General features: G+C 34.4%; 1 protein-coding gene across 1 annotated transcript; it reads right to left on the bottom strand.

Moving 5' to 3' along the window:
• Positions 1-6521: 6521 nt before the first annotated feature.
• LOC131853208 (ras-like protein 2) lies at positions 6522-22980 on the bottom strand. Its single transcript, XM_059204042.1, has 7 exons — positions 22822-22980; positions 20097-20227; positions 17892-18028; positions 17038-17196; positions 16264-16416; positions 7734-7920; positions 6522-7371 (listed from the first exon to the last, which is right to left on the bottom strand). The coding sequence occupies exons 2-7, from the start codon at positions 20203-20205 to the stop codon at positions 7130-7132; spliced, it is 987 nt and encodes a 328-aa protein (XP_059060025.1). The 5' UTR covers positions 20206-20227; positions 22822-22980; the 3' UTR covers positions 6522-7129.
• Between the last annotated feature and the right edge of the window lie 2917 nt (positions 22981-25897).

The raw sequence follows: 25897 nt of genomic DNA, 5'->3' as shown, positions 1-25897 counted from the left end.
AGATCAATTATTGCAGTGTTTTGAAAGTTGAATTGTAAAATATAAATTAACTTTACGCATATTTTACAATGCACAATATTATTTTAAATATGTTTAAGTATAAAAATAATGTATTATTTATTTGCAGAATATGGTTATTATTATTATCGTCATATTACTCGTGTACTTACGTAGGGCTGACATCATTAGGACCTGATCCGAAGTTCTAAAGAATAAGTGTTTTCTTGAACAATGGTAAAACTATATATATTGTTTAACAATATATTCGAACTTATATACAACAATTAACATAAAATTAATTGAGTCATATCATCATCATATCTATGTTGTACCTACATTTTGGGAAACCTTATTGGTTTCTAATGTTCAGAGTGTCTTTTTCGGAGTTCTATCTTATCGAAATAGTAATCCTCAAAAGAATAATAATGACTATCATTATTAGCTGTGTGTGGATTATCCAGGGTTATTGTTATTATTATTGATAAGTCTGGACAATCCACACAGGCCATCTAGACTCAAGCTAAGCAAAGCTCGTATTATTGATACTAGAGAACAGATATAAATATACATAGTTTGTAATTGAATGTAATTTTAAATAGGATTTGAAAATTTATTTATTTTATTTTTTCCTCAATATCAATTTTCTATATAAACAATTACAAAAAACAATCATTGTAATCCAACGCGGCACATCGAAGCAGCGTACCCAAGATACTGGCAGCGTTGTCTCTTTGAATGGCCATACTTAGCCTTTGGGCAAAATAGCTACCAGCTCTCGGGTCACAAGTAACCTCAATGAGCCGCGCTGAAATATATGTCAAAAACAATTTGGCTTCCGGGCTCCATGGGCCCAACGTCTCCACGGCAAATGGTAAAAACCAATACGACCCCTCCAGATTCGTATATTTTCGTCTTTTTAAAATTGCCGCCTGTGTTGCTGCCGTGCCAGGACGAGAGGACGATCCAGACACATGACTTGGTGCCAATGTATCCACACACGTGGCATCCCATACTAAACATTTTCCGAGTTTCCACGGGACCAGGGTCATACCATCAGGCCGTTTCCCGTCTTCGCGAACAATGCCACTAGGCTCTAGTACTGCCGGTATTTGTGCCGTCGCCAATGCTCTATGTATAATAGTGTTGATCATGGCATGACGAGGTATTCGACCAGCACTTCTCATACAAGAGAGACCATGGTGTCCTAATTCATCAACAGTAGCACCACAGTTACAGCGATGAGGCTGATTTAGTTTAGCACCCAGCCGCAAACCTACCGCCAGTGTGAGGGTACAATTATCCAGAAGCATACCGGTATGACTTGAAGGAAATGCTTGCAGCCAATACCCTGACTCTCTTTCTGCTACTGCCAGAAGACGAGCACGTGATACAGCCGCTTCACAGCGACTCAAAATATTTTGCTGACTTTTAATGCACAGTGGTTCATCCCATTGTCTCTGCGAGAGACACGTATTCGGCGTATCAGTTGACGGACATTCTATTTGCCAGGCATTCACAGCCTCAGCCATACCCCAAATCTCCACGGAACCTGACGAAGGGCTAATGATTTTACCGCAAAGAGAAATAGAAGCATGGACAGAAGCCAAAAATGCTGGAAGAGCAATAGAAGAAACCTTTCTCACGCCTACTCCTCCATAGCGTACCGGCAATGTAGCCTGATGCCAGGCATTATCAGTTAACTCACAGTTTAAAATTTTTATTAAAGTTTCCCTTAGTACTATGTCTAATTTCTCAAGTTGTTCTGGGAATTTCCACACCATTGAGCTTCGTAACACGTATGTGAATTTGGGCGCAAAAAGACACAATCTTAATATAAACAAAGCCATATGAGCATTTATACAAAATAAGCGGTCACATGATTGCTGAAACTTTCCAATTTCTTCATCCACATAGGCTGGAATAGATTCATTTAAAAGAGGTACACCCAATAATCGAAGATTGTCCTCTGTTATGACTTTAATGCCTGGAGCTAGAGAATTAAATTTGGAAATAATATCTAGTTTACTTGATTCTGGCAGTGACCTTTCTAGAAAGACCTCACATTTATCAAAATTCAACTGTAGACCCAACCTACCCAGATCATTTATTAACACCTCTAAATCTGAGGACACTACCGACGCACTTCCCCCCAGAGAGCCATCATCCAAATACCAAATATTAAGAGGCGAATTAAGACGGGTTATTATAGGATTTATACCCAAACTAAAAACAACTGGACCCAATGGATCCCCTTGTTGACAACCTGCAGTCGAAAGAATTGGATGGTGATTATATACGAGCACTGATGACGAGCCATAACACTGCCAAAGGTACGGATACACTTCCGGTATATTTTGCTCCACTTCCCTCAAAAAAGAACCTCTGTCAATCGAGTTAAAGGCATTTTTAACATCTAACTTTAAAAATACTTCCCACCCGGCATTATTAAGGAATGTTCTTGCAGCATGGACTGCTGTTTCACAGCCTCCTTTAGTACCAAAACCTAGCTGTTTGGGTTGAAACTGGTCCGAAAGTTTAGGTTTAATATGTTTTACACAAACTTTCGAAACCAAACGCCTAAAAGTTGTGCCAACAGCGATAGGCCTAATGTCAGCATTTTTTTCTTCAAAGCGCACAAATTTGCTCCATACAATACGTCCGTTATATCCTCGGATACCGTTCCCCCAAGCATGCTATTAACCAAACAAACCAGACTTGACAGTAAGGCTCTCCCAGTGTCTCCTATTATTCCTGATGTTAAATCCTTAAGGTGCTGAGGAGATAACCCATCCAGCCCGCTTGCAGATCCATGCCGAAAGCTCGCAATAGCCATCTCAACATCCTTCATCGAAACCTGCAGTTTGAGATTAGACTCCTGCGGTGGATTCGGCAATTGTGTCTGAATAGATGCAGCCGGATGTTTAGCAACTAAAGATTGTAAACTATTTTCATTCACTGGAGCTATTGTGTCACTAGAAAAAATCATTTGCGCACCGCCTCTTATATCACCGTCATTTATCTTATTCTCTATCTTTTTAATAATGTCGAAATTGGATCTTTCCCTATCTGTTCTCTGATTCTGATTATCAAATGCATGGTTAGAGGAAAACACAACTTCATCTGAGCAATTGTTCTTAATTTTCTGTGTAAGTGAAAGGCTGCTCCCTTTATCTTTATTTACATGGAGAACTCTGTAACTGAAAGTCATTAGTTGTTCCCAACTTACTTTATTGTTATCGGAGACCACTCTGTCTACGCATTTTCGAAGAGCAGTTGCCACCGCTACCCTGGCACCCCGTGGAATCCTTTTTAAGACAGTAACATTATGTTTATTATGGCTTAGGATTTTCCAAAAAGGTAGGTCCGAGTTTGTATATCCTATCCCATTTAAAATGCTTACATGATCCCCCGACGGGTCAACATTGGCACCAGTTGAAGTAGAAGACTGTGACTGTGGTTTATGTACTTTTCCAATATGTATATTTAGACCCCTTCGTCCCATAAAAAAACGCGGATGAGCACAATTTGTACATCGCTCGTAACCATTCATCGACAGATCCTCAGTGACGTTAACATTAGAGGCCGAATCTGAAGGAGTCGGCAAAGACATTGCACCTACCACTCAATCACCTATCAGTTAATGTAAAATATATATATATATACAAATACAACTACTACAACTCAGTTAATATTAATAAGTCAGTTATTAAAATAGTATTCTAATGAATATAATAAAAAAAAAAATAATAATAAACCCATCAGATACAGATTATTAAAGCAGCAGAAATTATTCTAACGGCATAACTGCACTACCGTAGCATTGTGTACTATAGTCTACTTATTTATGCATTATATAAAACTAAAAAGCAAGATGGACAACATACATATAAAAGACAATCTATCATTAGTTTACCACTGCTATTGAATGGAATGAAATGAATAGAATAATCACAATATACAAAAATAAAAAAAATAAAAATAAAAAAATGCACAATTACCACCTAATACAATTTAACTAAATGAATAAATAGCAATATCACATCTATTTAAACACTTTAATGATTTCAGGATGATTTATGAAATTCCATGAAAGCCATAATGATAATTATTTAAAAAAAATATATATATATATAAATAATAATATATAATTAGAATATAACTATCAAATAACAAAACAAAACATACATACTAGGAAAAAATAAATTGTGAAATAGTGTTTATATTTGATCCACAACACTCGATGGCAACCGTATTGGAGATGGTTTGTGGGTAGGTAGAAAAACAGTACTTATTTCATCAACTTGAACTGGAACTATCAATCTCTTCTTGAACACAATAGGTAAACGATACTAAACTTCCAAGCACAATATCTCACAGACTTGAATTTTGGCACTTGCACTTATACCGATTACTGCAAATCCTTGTAGAAAGACGTAGTATTGTATTCTACACAGCTGGTGACTTTGTATGTAGTTAGTAAAAACACGATGAAAACCACTGTTAACCGCCACTTCAATTGAAAACCACATTTGTGTATGTTTATTATCAATCACTGTACACAATGAATATACGTTTTGATCAAAACAATTCGTATGAATATTTTAAAATGTGAATAAATGCAGAGCGTGTTTGTTTACTCAATTTGATTTACACAAAAAAAAAAAAAAAATTGTATTAAAAAAAAAAAAAAATTTGTAATTACATACATAATATACATAAACCTCATCCAGACCAGTATAAACAATCTCATGGATACAAATGTTTGCACCATGCCAGTGCAATGAAATAACGTAGTGTGGTATACCGTTACAGCATCGAGGCAATTAAAAAATTATACACATCCGTTTTTCATTATTTTATAAGGTGTAAATTATAAAAACATTTTTTTAATCATGTACTTACACGTCGCTATTATTACGTGAACAAAATGTTAAGGATGGATACAAGATAACGAATGAAACTTGCACGAAAAAGTTTGCTCTGAAACGGCTTGAAAATAGATATCTGCGACTGCAAGTCTCGTCATACTCGGTGGGAAAATAATTCGCCATCTGAATCAGCTGTTTAACCGAAATAAATGGCATTCACAAAATGGAGCCATGGCTCTCTTTTACGAAGTCTTGTTTTTTACATTATTTTAAGTGAGTTTTATTATTATTAATTAATAATATGACCGAGTATTGATACGCGTACAATCACTACGCGTATCAATATTCGGATAATATGACCATATGAAATGTCATGCATAAGGTGCAATGTTATTAGACGTTTTTGGTCGGCTCGGCATTGTATCTCTATTCATCATATTAAATACCTAAAATAAATAAAAATATTTGTGGGTTGGTCAAAAACTCAAAAGGTATTTTATTTTGAAAAAGTATTTTGAAAACACCTATTTTCCATTTGAAATAGTAAATCAGAATAGTATTTTGCATTTTGTATTTAAATGCTTTTTAAAACTATTTTGCCCATCTCTGATCATGAGTATCTGAATTGTATAAAGAAATAAAATTAAATGTTTCTTGTTTTGTGTAACTGATTGCTAGACAATGGAGATTCTTAGTTGTGTTTTGTATGTTGTCCATGGTGTATGTTAGGTATGTTACACGATGTTGTTTACTGTAAAAATCTGGTAATATTTATGCGACATACACAGGAGTAGGTACGTAGATAACTATACATTATACGGGATATTGGATGTGAAATATAAAGTATAATCCATCACATTCAAAATAGTGTTGTTGTTGTTAAGTAAACTGTTACTTAACAACAACAACACTATTTTGATTTCTTGCTGTATATCTACTAAATATCTCCATCAAATTTCTAGTAAACTTGTCTTCATAAGTTAGCTGATATGAATGTGTAAAGCGAATAACGCAAGCGAGAGCGCTATGCCAACGTCAACATATAAAAAATATTTATTTATTTTGGGAATTATTATTATTAAGTAAAATACAAAATAATTGTTCATCATCCTTGTTTTTGTGTCTCCTCATTATGTGTTTTAATTGACCTCAAATATAACTAGTTACGTACATTTACAATTTTTCAATTTAAATATAGGTAATTAACAAAATACAAAGAATAATTTCAAGCTGAATATGAGTGAGAACAGAGTATTGTATAATTCTATACAACTTAAATAACTATACATTATAGTAATCTATGCTTATAATTATGACTATCCATTTCTTTTGTTTATAGGTGGGTAAAACAATATTAAAAATATACAGCTAGTCATAAATATTCAATTCAATCGTATATTATCCTCATTTTTGTTATTTTGTCTACATATAATAGATAACTTCCAACGTATAAAATTACAAACAACTTAAATAAGTACAGTCATCAAACAGACGTTAGAACCGTATAAATATGTCCTAGGTATATATTATTAATCAGATATAATTCACTATTTAAAACATTAAACAGACTAATATAAAGGAGAAGAAGCACTTGATTAATTTTTGTAGGAATAAAATTATTATACATACATACTATATAAGGTAGGTACTTACCAATAGTTTTTAATTGCAATATTAGTTTTTGGAATATATAAATCTAATATATTGCAATTTTATTCTAAATTAAGGAGGAAATAGGATGTTTATCAATTATCAAAATCGATTCAGTAATGGCGAAGTCGTAGTCTTCAACTACTGAATTGATTTCTATTATTATTTGAGTTTATATAAGAAAAATATAAATAATATAAAAACTCCTGATTGTGATGGGTGCCCGATTGGCCTTGTGCTCACGGTGCTAAAACTGAACGATTGATGTTGTTAGATACCAAAGTTGGTTGGTAATCGTTTCCATTATGTGGAGGTTAATAACAAAAATGACATTTATTGTTCCGATAAAAAGTTATCCCAAAATGATGAATATAAATATATCGAATGGCCATAAATTTCCTGTAAAAGTAAGAAAGTTATCCAAGAATTCACAATTACTAAACCCTCTGGCTTGCGTGGTTTGCCAAAACTTATAAAAGACTAATATAAGAACAATAGCTCTTTCCGACTACAAAAAGCAAACGATCGCCTATGGGTGTTATTGGGAAACGCCGATATGTATGAAAAACAAATATAGAAGAATAATTTCCAGTATTTTACACTCCAGGTAATCAGTAGGTGCTACCATTGTTTCCTCTCATAGCCATACTCATTCGCCTAGCGGGCGGTGGGAGTGGTCGACTAACATGTGGATGTCTTGTTCTTGTCGGTCTTGGGGGCAAACGGGAGTCTGTGCTGGCCCGCGCTCTAAACTCCTCCGTATCCTCAGATTTACCGGATGATGATGTTGAGTCACTTCTAGTCACACCGATTTCTTCTTCTTCTTCAAGGTCTACTTCTGTCCAGCGATTACCTGTAATTATATTTTAAAACAAGATAAAGAATAATTATCACAATATTCGAGCAGATTGCTAATATAATCTAATAAAGTTATAGGTACTCTGTAACTAGGAAAACTTTAATTTTGCAGCTATACATTGAAATTAAAACAAATTATTTTATGATTATATCTATTATAATGTATTTTATGCTATCGTATATTTTTTTAATAATATTAACCAAAATTAATACATATATTTGTTGCCATTCAAGTTTGTGAGGAGAAAGAAAATTTGGAGGAGGATATTTAAAAAACATCCTCCTCAATCTTTTGTCTAGAAAGAATATCAGAAAGAAATACTTTTACTGTCAGTATAGATTCATTAAAATACTAACAAAAAGGAGTGACTGGTGTCGTAATGACTGCAGTGTCAGTAGTGTCAGAGATGGTGCGAGCTAGCACACGGCCCAAGGCTGCCTGTGTCTGGCGGTCGGGGCCGACCACGTCGCGACTCTCTCGACCCCGGGACCATTTGTTAGTTACGCGCCAAAACCGACGCGCATCACTGAATACACCCCACACCTGCAGTGTTTAATAATTTATTTTATTATACTTTGTTTTGATCACTAGAATGGCAAACTGACGGCGCACCTGATAGTAGGCGTAACCATCCCCTACGTACCTATATGAGTAGCACTACTAAGTCAGTAGTACCATAGATAACATAATAATACATAGTAGTACCACTGTGGTAGTACTAACATTACGGTATACCTACTTATGATAATTGGTAACAATCGGTTACAGGGTAAATTGCACCACTAACTTGACGTCATAACGTACCCGTGTTACCACTCGCATCCGTGTTGCCATTCCGGAGGACCAAGATGTCATGCCTCACATCCTACAATTTCAATGCACTAACCTAATCTGCATTGTATAATCGAAAAACAGCTTACAAACAAAGCAAGCTTTTGGAGGCTGAAGTAGGTGATATTGAGGTACCCACGCAAACTACTTTTCACAGCCTAACCCTGGGAACTTTAAATTATGTTTTTAGACTATGTTTTGTAACTAAAGAATCTATAAACTACGAAGTGTGTGTGAGTGCAGTCTGATATGAGTACATTTTTTGATGATCAAGTAATAGTACACTTGTGTGCTGCACTAATAATATACGCTATCGGGTAAATAGTGGGGAACGAAAAGTTGGTAGTAATAGACTGTGAATAAAGTCAGATCATTTATTTCATCATTGCGAATACACTATTTGAATTAAGCGCGACGGTTTCTAGAGCGGATTGTGTAGAGCTCGATCTGTTGGGTTACACTATTAGGAATGGGGCCAGTCCCTATTACTGCTATTACTAATTATTATCACTTCAGTCTTAGTTATTTATATCAGCTAATTATGTTTTGGTTAAAGGGCGAATTGTAGTAGTGAGTAGAGTACCTCCGTAGTCTACTCATTACTACAATTCGCCCTTGACACTTTAGTCCTCCCGAGCGTCGCATGATAAAGTGATATTGCTATTCATATTTATAGACAATGGTTGACACTTGTTACAACGTGAGCTTGTTTACTATTTCAACTAGTATAAAAAAATATTAAGTAGTTAAATTTATAATAAAAGCTCTATTGACCACTTTAGTACTTGGCAATATTGTAGTCAATTCAACGCAGTTCCACTAGAGATTATAGTGGAAGATTATTGTTAATCTTTATTACGTAGTTATCTGCTACTTATCTAGTGGGACATATAAAAGTTAATATGTAATAGGTATTTTATCAAAATTGTTATCCATTCTGATATATCTAACTATAACAACGAGAGTGTGTATGGCCGTTTTGTCTGTTACCTTTTCACGACTAAATGGTCGATGAATGTGAAGATGTGAAAAGATGTCAAGATACATAGATTGTAACACGGGGATGGACATAGTCTAGTTTTTATCCTTTAACATAAGAAGACAAAGTCTGAGTTAGGTAGATTGATATGGTTTAGATAGTAATAAGTAAAAGTATAATATTCGTATCAGTGAATTTCAATAAAAAATAAAATTTTAAACATAGAATTAGATTAAATAAGAAATATCGCAACGGAATATTGGATCTCAAGCCTCTTCAAAACGCAGTGGGATCTCAAGTAAAATTAAGTCATATATTTTAACTAGTATGTAAAGCGTCAAACTAAGAAACACACCATATGAGTAGAAGATACCATTTTCTGCCTAATAAATACCTACTTTATTCGGTTACTATATCTGGTTACGCCAAACGCGATGCGTACCTGGTTTGTCTTGTGCATTGACACCCCTCCCGGCTAATTCAATAATCAGTGATGTCATAGCTTTCGCCGCGCGCGCACGTCGCACTCATATCGCACGCATGTCTTAATAGTTGTAATCAACCTGAGTGAATTCCTGAGATTCCCGTAACCGTGTGGGCCCACTGAAGAACAAGCACATTGAAGTAGGGTAAGTCATTCATATACGACCAGCCAGTTTCCTATACAACAATATAGTCCATCGAAGAAGGCTAGATCATAGCCACCGCCGCACCATTTATTGGCCTTCCGTCGCCGGATCACAATAGGAATCGCAATTTATTTATTTAAAATTTGTTTTAATTTTTTCCTATTGTGAAAGTCGAGTGAATGACTCGCATGTAATATTGAACCTTATTGCGCATGTAATAGGATCTATTCAAATTGCATACCACGGTTGCACCAATAAAACGATACATTGGTATTTTCGTTAATAAATAAGTTTATATTTATGTCGCTTATGAATTGTTCATATCTCGCAGCAATTCTTCAATTTCGCGTTATATCTGTTTGCGTTGTTTCGTTCATTTAATTTCACATTCACCCGCATTATATCGATATTGTTCGATCGATCGAAGCTTCTAGAAATATTATAGTTGTCGTTATACTATTTGACGAAACAATATTACCTGTCGAATATTATGTATGATGATTGTAGTGTTTGAATGTTAAGATTGTTAGTATTTTAGTGTATGACCTTGAAATTTGCTGAAAGTCATTGTTGTAATTACCGTAGTCTTTACACAAGAAAGTGAGCAGGGAAAGCACACTATTTAATCTGAATAATTATTGATAAGCAGCGATTTTATTTCTGTTCGTAATAGATATTTTATTTCCTTGCAGTACTCGCCGTATAATACGCTGGTTATTGTAAATTGTTTGGGTATTTAGTTCGCATAGCTGTTTTATACAATACATGTCGGTTAAAGATCGTGCCCTACGTACCTATGATTAAGTTATACGTGGTGTATCGACACAGTGACTAACAACAACGCTTTAGACTACTCCCGCGTAAAATAATAGTTGTGAACATAGTTATTTTATATCTTTTTAGTTATAGTTATAGATATATTATCTGATTTTCTATGACATCACTCACTTCGATTTCGCTTTATGTATAGTTTATGTTTCGCTCGCATATTTTTTTTGTAGAGGTATGGTCGATACCTACATTCCGTATTGTCGCACTTATGTACCTACATACTACCGCTTATGAGTAGGTACATATAAATTTATTTGTCACGCGCTTTAGTGTTTAAAACGTTATTGTGATTTACTTCTCGCACCGCATATTTAAAATATTGCTTTATGCATTATTTTATTTTTCTCGCATATAGGTATATATAGATAATAGTTGTACCTATTTTTCGCATTATTAATTAGTAGTTTTATAGCATAGTAAGCATATATTTTTTATGTATGCTAGTTTATATCGCGCATCATTTCTCGCATTTGTGTACTTATTTTCGCTACAAGTACATCTGTCTGTCTTGTAGGTATTTAGTACATTAAATACCTATTATACGTTATTATTGTTTATCGCTCGCACTTTTACGGTAGTACAGGTATAGTTGTACGTTATTACCGCACATAGTTTTATACATCGCATTTATTGGTTTTCCTTTGTTATTTTTTAAGAAGTATATATATAAATAATAATAATGGCTAACACAAACGCAAAATTAAAAATGTATGAAGCAAAACGTGCACAATATTTTTCGCAACTTCAGTCTATTTATGAATTATCTTCGAAAACTAAAATGGAGAAACATCGTAATGTTTTTATTGCAAAAGTTAGCCTGATCGATCAAATGCGCACAGAGTATGTTAAAATTGTCGATGAAATTATTCTCCTTAATTTGGAACTAAACCCTGATTATGTAGTTAATTATCAATCTCTCACCGCTTTTGACGAAATGTTTTATTCTATAAAGATGATGGCGGTCTCGTTACAACCTCAATCTTCGCGAACTCCAGCTCCCGCTTGTCAGTCTGCTTTACCAGACAACAAACAGGGATCAGTAAGGATCCCCCAAATTGTGTTACCAGTCTTCTCAGGTGATATTTTAGAATTTCCTTTCTTTTACGAAACATTCAAACAGGTTATTCATGACAATGAATCCTTTTCGGACTCAGAACGTTTTCATTATCTTATGAGTCACCTGTCAGGAAAGGCTAGAAATCTGTGTGCTGGCTTAGTACCAGCAGCCGAAAATTATCCTATATTGTGGCAAGCTTTAATCGACAAGTATCAAGATAAACGCTCTCTTGCAACGTCATATTTAGATAAATTATTTTCTTTAAAATCAATTAACGGTCCTTCGGCAATAAACTTAGAATAATTTATTGATACTTTCTCGTCGACTATCGCAGCATTAAAGCAACTTAAAATTGAAAAGCTGGATGATTTTATATTTATTTATATGGGATTAAAGGCATTAGATCAGGCTACCGCGCAGTCGTATGAGTCATCAATTAGAGGAGAAGATGACATACCGCAGTTTGAAAATTTTATAAAATTTATACGTCAACACGTAAAAATATTACAACGCACGTGTAACCGCACCGCCGGCGCCGCTGCCGCCACCAAGTTGGACGGTCCCGCCGCCGCGTCCGCCAGTGGTCGTGCACAGTCGCATCAACGATCGATCGCTCGATCGCCACGTACATTTTTAGGTACTAATCCTCCGCAACGCATTTATTGTTCCTTATGTAAAGGTGATTCACATTCTCAATTATATAAATGTAAACAATTTTCAACTTTCACAATTAATGATCGATTTAATTATATTAAAACTAACCGTATGTGTACTAGATGTCTAAGTAGTCAACATAACTCTTTCAGTTGTCAATCAACTTCCGCCTGTCGAAATTGTAACAATCCGAGACATCATACGTTACTTTGTTTTAAAAATAATAATTCCGCACCTACGCAAGTATCTCAGGGTACGAAAAACGCACAGACATCTTATACGCACGGTCGCCAATTACCACCATCTTCTTCGTCGCAATTGCCTCCGCTTGCGCACACACAACCCACACAACAGACACGATTAGAACCAACTCCCGTTCCTATTGAAACCACCACTGGTGGAGACAAGGAGTCGTTATGCACGCTTTCATCGTCCATTCATGAGCAGCCGTATGTGACTGAAGTACTTGCTACTGCCAAGGTATTTGCTACTGCTCGTAATGGGAGTGATGTTGTCATTCGCTGCTTATTGGACCCCGGGTCACAAAAGCATTATATTACTTCTAAGTGTTGTTTAAAATTGGGTTTAACCATGCAGCCGGACGCACATACCACCGTTAAGGGTATAGGTGGCGCCACTGAACCAGTTAAGGGTGCAGTTGATCTCTCTTTCCGATCGAGATTTAATCATGAGCAATATTATAATATTCGCGCTTTAGTTTTGAATAAAATAACAGGTAACTTACCAACATGTCAAATTGATGTTGGCGCGCTCAGTTACTTAACTAATATTCCGCTCGCAGATGATACGTGGGGAACACCATCAGAAATTGACCTTTTGATTGGTGTCAATCTATTCGCGACCCTTTTGTCTGGAGGTAAAATTATAAATTCACCTGGTACTCCAAACGCGTTGGAGACTGTTCTCGGTTATCTTATTTTAGGTGAAGCTCCCACCTTAACTTCTACGTCTTCTTCATTCTCGTTCTGTTCCACCACTTCGTGCGAGGTTTCAGTATTAATTCGCAAATTTTGGGAGATTGAAGAAGTAGATCGCAAACCAATAACAAGTATAGACGATAAATACTGTGAAGATTTTTATACCACAACGACCACTCGTAACGAATCAGGTCACTACGAAGTCGCTTTACCATTTAAGTATAGTTCTAAGTCTTTAGGGAACTCTTTCGATATCGCTAAACGCAGATTTTATCATTTGGAACGTAAATGCGCATCGCAACCGCAACTGAAATACCTTTATGATGAGGTAATTCACGAATATATAGAAAAACAATATATTTCTCCCGTAGACGTAATTGAAAATAACAGCCCTAGTTATTTTATACCGCATCACGCAGTCTTACGTGAGGACAAAGTGTCCACGAAAATAAGGCCGGTACTAGACGCAAGCGCGAAGTCTAGTACTGGATTTTCGCTTAATGATATTCTACATACAGGTCCTTCCTTACAACAGGATTTATTTATTATTCTCTTGAATATGAGATTGTTCGCAGTCGCCATCTCAGCTGATGTGCGACAAATGTATTTACGAATAAAAGTTCGCCCGCAAGATCGTTGTTTTCAACGTATTGTATATAGATTTAGTCCTAATAAACCGCTCCAAGTCTTTGAATTTAATAAAGTTGCATTTGGCTTACGTTGCAGCCCGTACTTAGCGTTACGTACTGTAGCTCAGTTAGCTTCCGATGAAGGAAATAAATTTCCAATCGCGCAAAAAATTGTTCGCACGTGGAATCAATTCCACTCTGAATTACCACTCATTTCTAACATTAAATTTATTCGTCATATAGGTGTTATTGATAATTGCAAATTAAACATTCTCGGATTTGCTGATGCATCCGAACGCGCATATGGTGCTTGTGTATACGCGTATATTGAACTGCCAGATGGTACTTCAAATATTACACTTTTATGTGCCAAGTCAAAGGTAGCACCATTAAAGGTAATTGCTTTGGCACGATTGGAATTGTGTGCCGCTGTAATTCTTTCTAAATTAATCAAAATTATTTATCAAGTTTATTCGCCAAGATACCCCATAGAATCGGTATTCGCATTTTCGGATTCTACGGTCGCATTAAATTGGATACACTCGTCGCCACACAAATGGCATACGTTTGTTGCGAATCGAGTATCGCAAATTCATGAAAACATGGAACCAACGCATTTTTATCACATTAAGGGCACGGACAATCCCAGTGACTGCCTGTCTCGGGGACTGAGTCCTGCTCAACTCGCAACGCACCCCCTTTGGTTAAATGGTCCACCATGGATTTGTAAACCAAAGGGACAATGGCCAATTAAGCCATTTCTTGCTGCGGATTCATCGGACATTCCAGAATTAAAACCTATCGCACTGGTTACCATTGAAGATTCTATGGAACCTTATTTATATTCGCTCGCTCGCAAATTTTCGTCATGGATGAAATTACTTCGTGTAATTTGTTATATTTATAAGTTCGCTAACATTCTTCCACGCGGCGTCATATCCAGTTCCGATTTGGATTTCGCCGAACGTATAATTATTCGCGCTGTGCAGGGGTTTCATTTTAAAAACGATATTAGCAAGTTAAATAATAAAAAACCTTGTACCGCATCAATAATTAAATTAAATCCATTTTTATCAGACAATCTCTTAAGAGTTGGTGGTCGTCTGACTCATTCTGATGAAGATTTCGATTATAAACACCCTATATTACTTCCGGGCAGAGATCATATAGTTCAATTAATTGTAACACACTTTCATCGTAAAAACCTGCATACAGGCCCAGAATTGTTAATGTCAATACTACGTACTAAATATTGGATTCTCGCCGCTCGACGTATGATTCGCACGATCGTAGCTAATTGTAATATTTGTTTCCGCAATAAACCGCGTCCTACATTCCCACCGATGGGTGATCTGCCTGCACTAAGGGTGAAGGAAGTTCCTAAAGCCTTTGTCCATTGTGGCTGTGATTTCGCAGGTCCGTTTTTTGTAACCCCTTATCGCGGTCGTGGTATAACCACTCGCAAAGCATACGTTTGCTTATTCACGTGCTTAACCACTCGGGCTGTTCATATTGAGCTCGCAAGTGAATTGAGTACAGTTTGTTTTCTCGCCGCGTTAAAACGTTTTCTCGCTCGCCGCGGTCCTATTCAATGCATGTATACGGATCATGGTACTAATTTTATAGGGGCACGATCCTACCTACGTGAACTTTATTTGTTTTTATCGCAAGAATGTAGATCTGTTTGGGATAAGGAATTAGCTAACAATGGAATTAAGTGGACCCTTATCCCTCCTAACGCACCGCATATGTCCATTGCCTTTGCAATAATATGTATTCTATAAGATAGGTAGTACGCATTTATAATAGGTTAATAAGTTAAGTTAAAATCCTTTGCATTTTTCTTATTTAGTAAATTCCGCATTTGATATTTTTTGTATTTTTTCTTTCTTGTTTTTTGTATTTGTCGCATTCGCAATAAGGTTCAATTATGTAGTTCCTTTATTTTTTTGTTAATTTTACTTTGACATTATGTCAAGGCGGGGGGCATGGTTACGCCAAACGCGATGCGTACCTGGTTTGTCTTGTGCATTGACACCCCTCCCGGCTAATTCAATAATCAGTGATGTCATAGCTTTCGCCGCGCGCGCACGTCGCACTCATATCGCACGCATGTCTTAATAGTTGTAATCAACCTGAGTGAATTCCTGAGATTCCCGTAACCGTGTGGGCCCACTGAAGAACAAGCACATTGAAGTAGGGTAAGTCATTCATATACGACCAGCCAGTTTCCTATACAACAATATAGTCCATCGAAGAAGGCTAGATCATAGCCACCGCCGCACCAATATCTGAAATCTTAAATATGAACATAATTATGCGAAATCATTCTACTAACCTGGTCAATACTTTCTCTTACTGAAATTTCATAAAAACAAACACAGCCGATTTCTTTGCTTCGCCTTTGACCTTCTTCTGTGGAGACCATTCTATCACCAACTTGATCCGCTTTATTACCTACAAGCACCACAGGCGTCTCTGGTAGACTATCCTGAAATTAATTTAGATTACATTTCTTAAAATGGCAACTCTGTAGTCAAAGGCCATTTGGGTGCAGACAGGAGGGGGGAGGGGGGGGGGGGTAAATCCGATTGCCGACGAGCCCAATAACAACTAATGGGCTCTGGGTCCTGATACACACGAGGCAATCTAGGAAGCGATCTATGTTCCCTCCTGTCCATATTAGCTCCCCATGATTGTTCCGATAGTGCCCCTGATTCTAGAATTAGATCCTTTTAAGTGAATAAGAATGTATCAGAAGGTTCTTAAAAACAAGAACGGAAATATACTTTGTAATTTTAACGTTTAACTTTTTTAATATACCTTTCAATTTGAGCGACGGCCGTCTTAGGTTATCCATTACCCATTCAATAAAAAAAATAATAAAATTAAATAAAAAATATTAGGAAGATGTTTTAGTATTCCGGATTAGGAAGATAGAATCACGAAATGGAAAAGGATAATGAACATTACATTAATAATTGCACTGAATTTGAAGGGTACGTCCCTTGGAATATCAGACTCCCAATTTACGCTTATTTATTTTTCTTTTAATAATGGAGAGCCATGAAGTTAGATTCAGTCTACTGTGTATATAAGATTTTTTACTTACTTTCATAGAGGAAGAGAGTCGCCGCCTGCGTTTATTGTAATTTATAAGAAACTTGAGACGATGACATTCGTCGAATGAACATTTGTCGGTGACAGAATACATCAGGATGAAGGCCTCGGCCCATCTAATGTTACTTTCCAAATTAGCGTATTCACTTTGCTGCAAGAAATAAATTATGTCAATTTAAATTACTTTGCATTTATAAAGATTGTGTACAATGATATAGGTACATTTATCTGTTTGTTTTTTCTGTACCATTACCTATGCGACTTAACGGCTGAAAGGAATAGAACTGAAATTTGTCATGAAGATAGAATGTATTACGACAACATGCTCATGTTCTCGTAATACTTTTATGAATCGAATTCTTCATTATTTTGTGAATCTTAAGCACGAACTAAGTTCAATAAGTCTTGTACTTCTAAATTATATTCGAAATTCAAATAATACCGATCAGATTGAATAAGAAGTCCGTTGCGACCCAATCAAATGAAGCGCACTGATGAAAAGTTCCTAACTTTTGGTCGAAAGTTAGATGTGTCACTTTGAAAGCTTATTTAATAATCAAAAAGGTTTGCACAATGTGACTTATACTAAAATAACCGGCAATTGCGAATATAGGTAAGAATAACTATTCCAAGAAGATAATGGCCCTTTTACGCCTAGTAAGGAAAAGAGCGAGGCTCTCCTTTTTTAATTCGGTTGACATGTAGTTAAACTCATTAGGTACCATTATTGCGCTAATAAAATTTTATTGTCCTTGAATGAAACACTCTGCAACCTCAACTGTGCTGCTTCGATAGTTATATGTATAATTCGTACTTATTTATAAAAAGAAATACAAACATACTTACATTAGAATCTCCGGCAGAATCTAATATCTCGAAATAAACCATCTCGTTGTCTATTACAGTGTGAAATGAGTAAGTTTTTTCTAAATTGGGATCATAGTCTCCGATGAAACGTCTTGTTATGAACCTCACTACCAAAGCTGCAGAAAAAAAAATATTATAAAAGATATGTATAACAAATGTGATCTAAATAAAATTAGAGTGTCTGTTTGTAACATTGAAATAATCGATTTTATCGTATTTATATATGCATATAAATACGGTACACACACGAAAATAACATTTTTTACAATTTTTGTCAGTATGTTTGTTCCGACTAATCTCTGAAAAGGCTGGACTGATTTTGACGGGACTTTTTTTGGCAGGTAGCTGATGTAATAAGTAACTTCGGCTACTTTTATTTTAGAAATATTCTCTTAATTTAGAAAAATAAACTTATACTGTACTAAATAGTTATACGTAGATAAAGTTATACGATTGCTCTTCTCACTTGTTCTAATATAAGTTATTTGCGGACAACGTTGTAAGTTTTATTTATTCCTGGTTTTTTTTTTATTTTATTGCGTAGCGGTTTTTGTATTGTTTGCCACATATATTCTTATGTAATGTGGGAATACTATAATTATCACGTAATAAAAGTAGCTACGACGTGGTCCAGTGTCTTGTGTAATCATGCTCACTTAAATGTCTAGACGTGCCGTATGGCTGTTCATTAGGTTCCCTAAAATATGATTGAGCGCAGTGAAGGCTGGCGCATTTATCATACTCGTGAACGATTGCTGCTTGTAGCGACTGGTCTGCTCTAATCACTTAGAATGATTTAATCTTATTGTGTAATATTTTGACCCTAATAAAGTAGTGCTCGTTGGTAGAAAGTTTTTATAAATTTCAACTTAAAAATGTAAAGTTATAAGGATTATTGAAAAGAACACGCAAGTTATTAGACCGACCTCCACACGGTTCCCCCTGGAAACCATCGTGTTAAATTCCTGGTGAATTTATCACTATAGGCTAACTGACCTGACCTCATGCTCATCTTATCATCCTCCACTGGTGCCCCGCCAGCGTAAACCGTTAGCGCAGGCGGGAGCACCATTCCATTATCATCCACAAAAAGAAACACGCAAGTTTCTTGCTCGTCCTTCTTGTGATGTGACAACTTTCCGAATGAGCAGCAGATTAAAAAAATAACTATAATCACATATAATATAATATGCCATACCGCCTATTCTAAAGAGCATAAATGATTTTCTATTCTATTCTTTAAAATGATAAATCTTTCTAAAAATCGCGCAAAATTTTAGAACTGAATTAAACTTTAATCGGGAACATAAATTGTCATAATGTTTGATTAACGTATACAAAAAATAATACCACTTCCTTTAATCCACTAGTGTTTTATATTAAGTAATTTACAAAATAAAATGAATTTTTAATACGCCATGATATGGTATCAAACTTTTGGAATTAATATTTATTAAAATTTCGAATTTCGAATCATTACATAAATAAAAAGTAAAATATACCTGCTTAGTTGGCCAATGAGGTTTTGTATTCATACTATATCAATGTTTTTTAAATAAAAGTTTACAAAATTAATTAATTGATATGATATTAGAATATTACAGCTACTTAATGAATTCTTTTTTAAATATTTTTTAATGAGCTCTCCATTATAGAGAGTATAGAGATAACTCCTCCAAGTATAGAGATAAACATTTCCACAATTGATCCTTTTTAAATTTGAAATCATGTATTTAAACTATTGGCGTAAATCTAATAAAACAGAATGTATGAAATAGGCATAGCTACTTTGTATAACTATTATATATTTTGCTGATTTGGTCACACCTCATAATAAAACCATGTTTTATTATAAGTAGTAAAGAATCGGTTTATTACTAGTCTACTGCATGTAATAAAAGTGTCATAAATAAGGTACTATAGGCTATCATTATACAAATAAAATTTAATGTGATTTTACTTGATTGATGAAAACGAAGCATAGTACCAGAATATAGAAATTCTGGTTCTTTAGGGGTTATTAAGCAAACATTTTTGATACAGTTATACTATGTAATATTATATTATCTGTGGTTATACCAAAGAATTGGCACGATTTTTTGTATATATATATTTAGTGATCAAAATTTATCACAATTATGAGGCTAATTAGATTATATAATTATACACTTATATTATTCTTACCGGATTTACCAACTCCAGATTGTCCCAGCACCATCACTTTGAAAGGTTTCGGCTTCGGGTAAAGGACTAGTTTGGCGAGAGAGGCCTTGGGCGAGGTTGTGGAGCTCATTGTTACCACGTGTCTTGTATATCTACAAATTTTCTTAACATGAGATAAAAGAATAAATTGTAGATACATGGACGTATGAAGTAATATTTCATATCTAAGGAAATTGCTTAGCGGCTCCTAAGTATCCAAATATTGAAACGGTTTTCATTTAAATATTTCGTTTGGATTTGGTACTAAGTATTATTGTAAAAATGGAGTGTCAGAAACTGCTGATTCAACCAATCTTTTCCGGGGTTTAGGTAATCTGTATACATACGTGCTCGACATTATGGCAAGGAGGCAGGACCATGGAATGACCACTATAAATATTTTGGTGGCTAAGAACTCCACACTACCCATGTGTCTCTCCGGTTGATCATCCGTCCAATTCCAACGGGAATTTAATGAAATTACGATAACCAAAGCCGAGGTTTGATCCCATAGCGGCACTCTTAGACTAAATAGTCGTAAAGCTAATGTTTGTGAGTTTGTGAAGTTGTAAGGGGTAATCTTTGGATCTATGGAACTGATTTTGAAAATTCATTTAGTCTTGAATGACCCATTTATCGAGGAAGGTACATAACATCACTAGCATTACGCTACGGCTAATATGAGTAGAGCTGTAATAAAAACGGGGAAAATATCATGTAAACGAAGTCACGCTGATGAGCTAGTACCCATATCATATGAAATTAAAAGATATCTGATAGCTTCGGGAATCAATATACATGTAATAAAGAGGAACAAGCGTTTGTTTCGGACAGATATGTATGCATCTTTTATTAAGTACTTTTTAATTACAACTACAAATAAGTAGTAGGTAAATGAAATTATGTTAATAAACCTAGTAATCAATGAATATATAAGATGATATCATGCCACATACCTAATATCTATACGCATAATCTATTCAAAAAATAAACTATACAACAAGGTACGAATATATTGTAGAGATATCTTTTCTTTAATACGTTTTATTTAGTTCAAATCTAATATATCTGCCAATACATATGTATGTACGACGGTATTTACGACGTTAACAGGAGCTATCGTAAATACCTAAATGTCATGTTTTCAATTTATTGTAATATTTTCGTGGAAGATTGAAAAAGAAAGTAACATATTAATTATAATTTCTGAAGCTTTACTTCACAATTTCACCTATTTCTAGTTTTAGTTTTTGTACCTTAATATTTGCGCAGTTATTAGTCTGATTTACTTGCTAATTTTCGAAAATATTCTGAAGATCGACAGACAAGTTGATATCAAGGTATCAGGCCGTATAACGATGAATAAATGAATGATGTGAACCATGGGCATTTATTTCTTTATATTGTATTTATTATTGCAACAAAAAGTCAATAAGTAGGTAAGTACATAATTTTATTTGTTGATTTTAGTTAAAATCAAACTTGTTGACGACTCTAGTTTTCCTTCCTCTGTGTTATTTATCTTTTCTATTTTTCTTAATTCGCACAATTCGCTATTACAGGCAACATGAATAAAATATGTTGTCATTAAAAATTTTATTATTGCGCATTGAATAAAGAATTCCAGAGGTAATGACAGGTACAAATTGAATTGGATCACAATACCTTTTACGGTAATTAAAAAGAGTCAACAAATTAATTGCCCTACTAAAAGGCAAAATCAATCGATTAATTAGAATAGGTTCTCATCATGTATTGAATAATAGGAAGATAGGTGGGCATACGTATATAGGTAGATGTGTTGTAAAATCTACATGTATTTTAATTTTTAAAATAACTATTGTGCACAGTATGACAATAATATTTATTTTATCTTATTAGAATAAGTTTCAAAATTTTATGAACTATTAGGGTATTTATGTCTATCGATAAATGGTACTGCTGAACTTGGGCGAAGTCGATTAATATTATTATAACTTTACTTGCCAGCTGTGCTTGTTTAATTTAATTTAATGTCTTCTGTAGTGATATACTGGAATAAGGAACTGATAATGAAATTGGAATGTCAAATAGACTTCGGCCCACAGGGCGGATAGCGGCACACGTTTCCTACATGAAATGAAAGATTAAAAATAGATTTTTTTTACCGGGCATCTGAAATTTCAAAACAGTATAAAATGCATCATATCAAAATCTTATTTAATTTCCCTGTTTGTTGTTTAAGGTCTATTCTTTGTGAATAAATATATTCTATGTAGATATTAATTTGGGTACGTAATTTACATTTTTCTCGTACAATATGTGTCCCCTAATTTCCTTTACTAATTTCTTTATGTGAATAGATTACTTTATATTATATATACTATTGTGATTGATTAATTACTAGGAGTCACTAAAGGAAACATTACTTATCGAAAAAAATAAAAAAAGTAAAATAATTAATACAACAAATCTTAGTATGTAACTTTATATAATAAATAAAATTTTCAAGCGAATTTAAAAGTAGGTATTTTTTCGTTTTTAGTTTATGTCCAGCAATTTTGTTACTAAGTTTTAGTCGAAACGGTTCATTATATTGTAGCATATTTTGTGTTGAAAATATAAAATATTTTTAACATTAATATTTTTGGGGAAAAAATGTTATTAAATGTAAATAATGTTCTATACAATATTAATATTACGAAGATACACGTACACGTACACTTACCTATAACGGCAGCTCGTACATGTCAATACTATGTCTTATAGTAGTTACTAACTATATTCTCAAATACTTTAATACCAAAAGATGTAGTAATGTGAAATAGAAGTTCAGAAGTATGGTAAAAAGAGAGGAGATTGCGTGCGCTCACCGCACTCACGCACTGTATCCGTATTACTGACTGACTGACTGCAGAACACGATGTATAAAGTTAACGGGCATACTCTAGTAGGTATATATATTTTATAAATGACTAGTGGCCTATTCTGATTATGCCCGTGTTTAATAGTATAAATAACATGCTTCGACATATCTAAGATAAGGACGTATATGTATATTATTGTATATAATATCAGAGTAACTGTTTTGTTTGTAAACAAATTGGAATAAAATAAATACATCGTGGTGAGCTTAAAACGGTTAAGCAAATTTTTGACATTAACGAGGACAAAATAATAAGGCACAGACAGACAAGAATTGGAACAATCATTGTTCTGGTTCTATTAAATAAAATATTTTAATAAAAGTAAGTAAAGCTATCAGTTACATTTTTATTAAATGTATATTTGAACACAACCTATCCATATATAGACTTTGTACAAAGTTGTCAGGGTGGCTACCTTTGTTTCGCCTGTTTTAGATGCTTAACTGCTTATAAGCTGTGTTTCGGTTTTATGTTAACATATGGCAATACAATTAGCGGGTACACTGTAGTACCGAGATATAACATCTACAGTCCTTCAAAATAGGAATGCATAAGATGTCCTAAGGGCGTCACATGGTAACGTCATATCAGTGCATTTTCTGCCAAGCCAAGCTAATGGTAACCACTTACCATCAGTAGGTATGTATAACATATACCTTTATTGATTACTTTTATTATATACACATACACCATATAACCTTACGAGTATATAGGTATACAAAGTAATAGCTTTACTACTTCGTATACCTATACTATATACTTGTATAATCACTTGTTATAAACAGTAATTACACATATTGAATGGTAGACATATATATGTATACAATACAGGTAGATAAGTCAATAATATCTGAACCAAGAGCTCTCCGCACCAGATATATATTTATATAAATTAGATCATGCCCAATGTGTAAGTACAGGAAAGATTATAAATAAATGTGTTTTGAATTGAAGAACCGGGTTATGTATACCTTCTTGTCTGTCACGTAAAAGTAAATATTTCATATACACTTAGGTAACTGTCTTAAATCATAAATATTGTACGAATTTTGAAGAATTTTGTAGGTACCTATGTACTTAGTCAGCATTGAGTATCTATAATAACTCTGTGTGCCTATTTTTTTATCTAAGTTAGGGAAAAAGTTGCTATTTTGGATTATTATTGGACAGTTTAATAATGAAATTTAGATATGCATTCCGGTGCATGCCCCACGGTGAGCTGAGGCGGTGGAACCTGGAAGAATTCTCTCCCTCACGGTCGCCACGGCGCGGCGCGGCGGCGTTGACGCAGAATATATAAATATTCTCTTTATATATATATATATGTATATATTTATAGAGTAGGAATAGCATGCGTCCAAACCTTGAGGGTAGCGCACCTAAGTCTCAATTATAGTAAAAGCTAAGCCTTATTTATTGTAAAAAAAATAACTCTGATAATTACCAAACTTAATTTCGTATTTGTAATGCTTATTATATTTAAAAGTAAAAAAAATAGTATAATACCTTTCATGTATTACATAATTGTCTAAAGTCATTAAATATATGACAATAATATACCGACTCTATTATCATATATTTAATTACATCATGTTAAGGAAGACATAAGAAACGAAGTAGAAGTAGGTAACCTGATTCTACTGCTGATATTGTTAGATGTAGTCATATAATATTGATACTTGAAGGATAGAGGATTCAGTATGGATAGTGGATGAAACATCAAACTTTAAATGACTAGGTATAAACAGTTTCCACATTCTTACACTGAAATTTCTTACAGTTAGGCACAATTTTTAATATATTTAGACACTATTAGGTACTGCAATTGTTTTGTTTTAAGCAATTACATTCTTACATCAACGTTAAATTTTTGTCTCTCTTCTATTACAGACATAGTATAATGCAATGTTGCATTGTACAAAACCTCATTTCTTTACTGTCCATTTCAGAATATTGTAAATAGTCTTACTTGTGTTTATTTTTTAAATAGAGACATTACTTTTCTCCGCTACTTCATTTGCTTTATAGAGATAAAAGATTTGCCTGTGTCCGTTCGAGTGATACAATTAATCTTAACATGACACTTTATTAAGATACTAGATGAAAACCCGGCTTCGCTCGGGTAGATATTTCTGTAGTCATCGGTACTTAAAGAATATTAAGTAAGCAAGGCATAGATACGTAAAGCTTCGTTCAATGTGTTTAATAAATACTATAGTAAATAATAAGTGTAAAAGTATTTATACATTTAATTTTTATTTTAAATCAATATTTAAAATAAATTAACAAAACATATAACTTTTAAGGTTTATTATCTGTTAACCTCTTTGTTTTAAGCACTATCTATTTTGCCAGATATTTAAAACCAATTGCTTTATCCAAACATCTTTCCCATTCTTTTTCGTCATTTACATTTTTTTTTTATTTAGTTCGCGCGACTCTCCGGGATTTGTCGAGACGACGTTCAGTACGACGACGTGGTCCACCACCGTCCTTTTCCCCTTCTTCCTCTTTTTCCTGTCCATTTCCTCTTCCTTTCAACCTTCCCTCTCGTCCAGCGTTAGCCATTTGCTACGCTCCCGCTCTGGGGTCGAGCCCCCATAAACATGCGGGGCTTGGGGCTACAGGGACACCAAGTAGCTTAGTAATCAATTTGTAAGTGCCATACTTGGTTATAGTTTGTTTTTTAATCCGGGAGACTAAATTGACAGGTTTAAATGTCAAATTTTCAAATAATGTTACCACCTCGGCTCTATGGGCGCAGTTCCCTTTACCTTTCCGATTAAGGTTAAACAGAACAAAAAAAAAAGTTACCACCTGTAGTGGGGTAGCCATACCGATTTGTTTAATCGGAAACTTTTATTCTAACAAATTAGT

Source organism: Achroia grisella, unplaced genomic scaffold (genome assembly GCF_030625045.1).
Source record: "Achroia grisella isolate CSIRO2021 unplaced genomic scaffold, CSIRO_AGI_Agris_v1 utg900, whole genome shotgun sequence".
Taxonomy (NCBI): domain Eukaryota; kingdom Metazoa; phylum Arthropoda; class Insecta; order Lepidoptera; family Pyralidae; genus Achroia; species Achroia grisella.
This window is presented reverse-complemented; position numbering and strand designations above follow the sequence as displayed.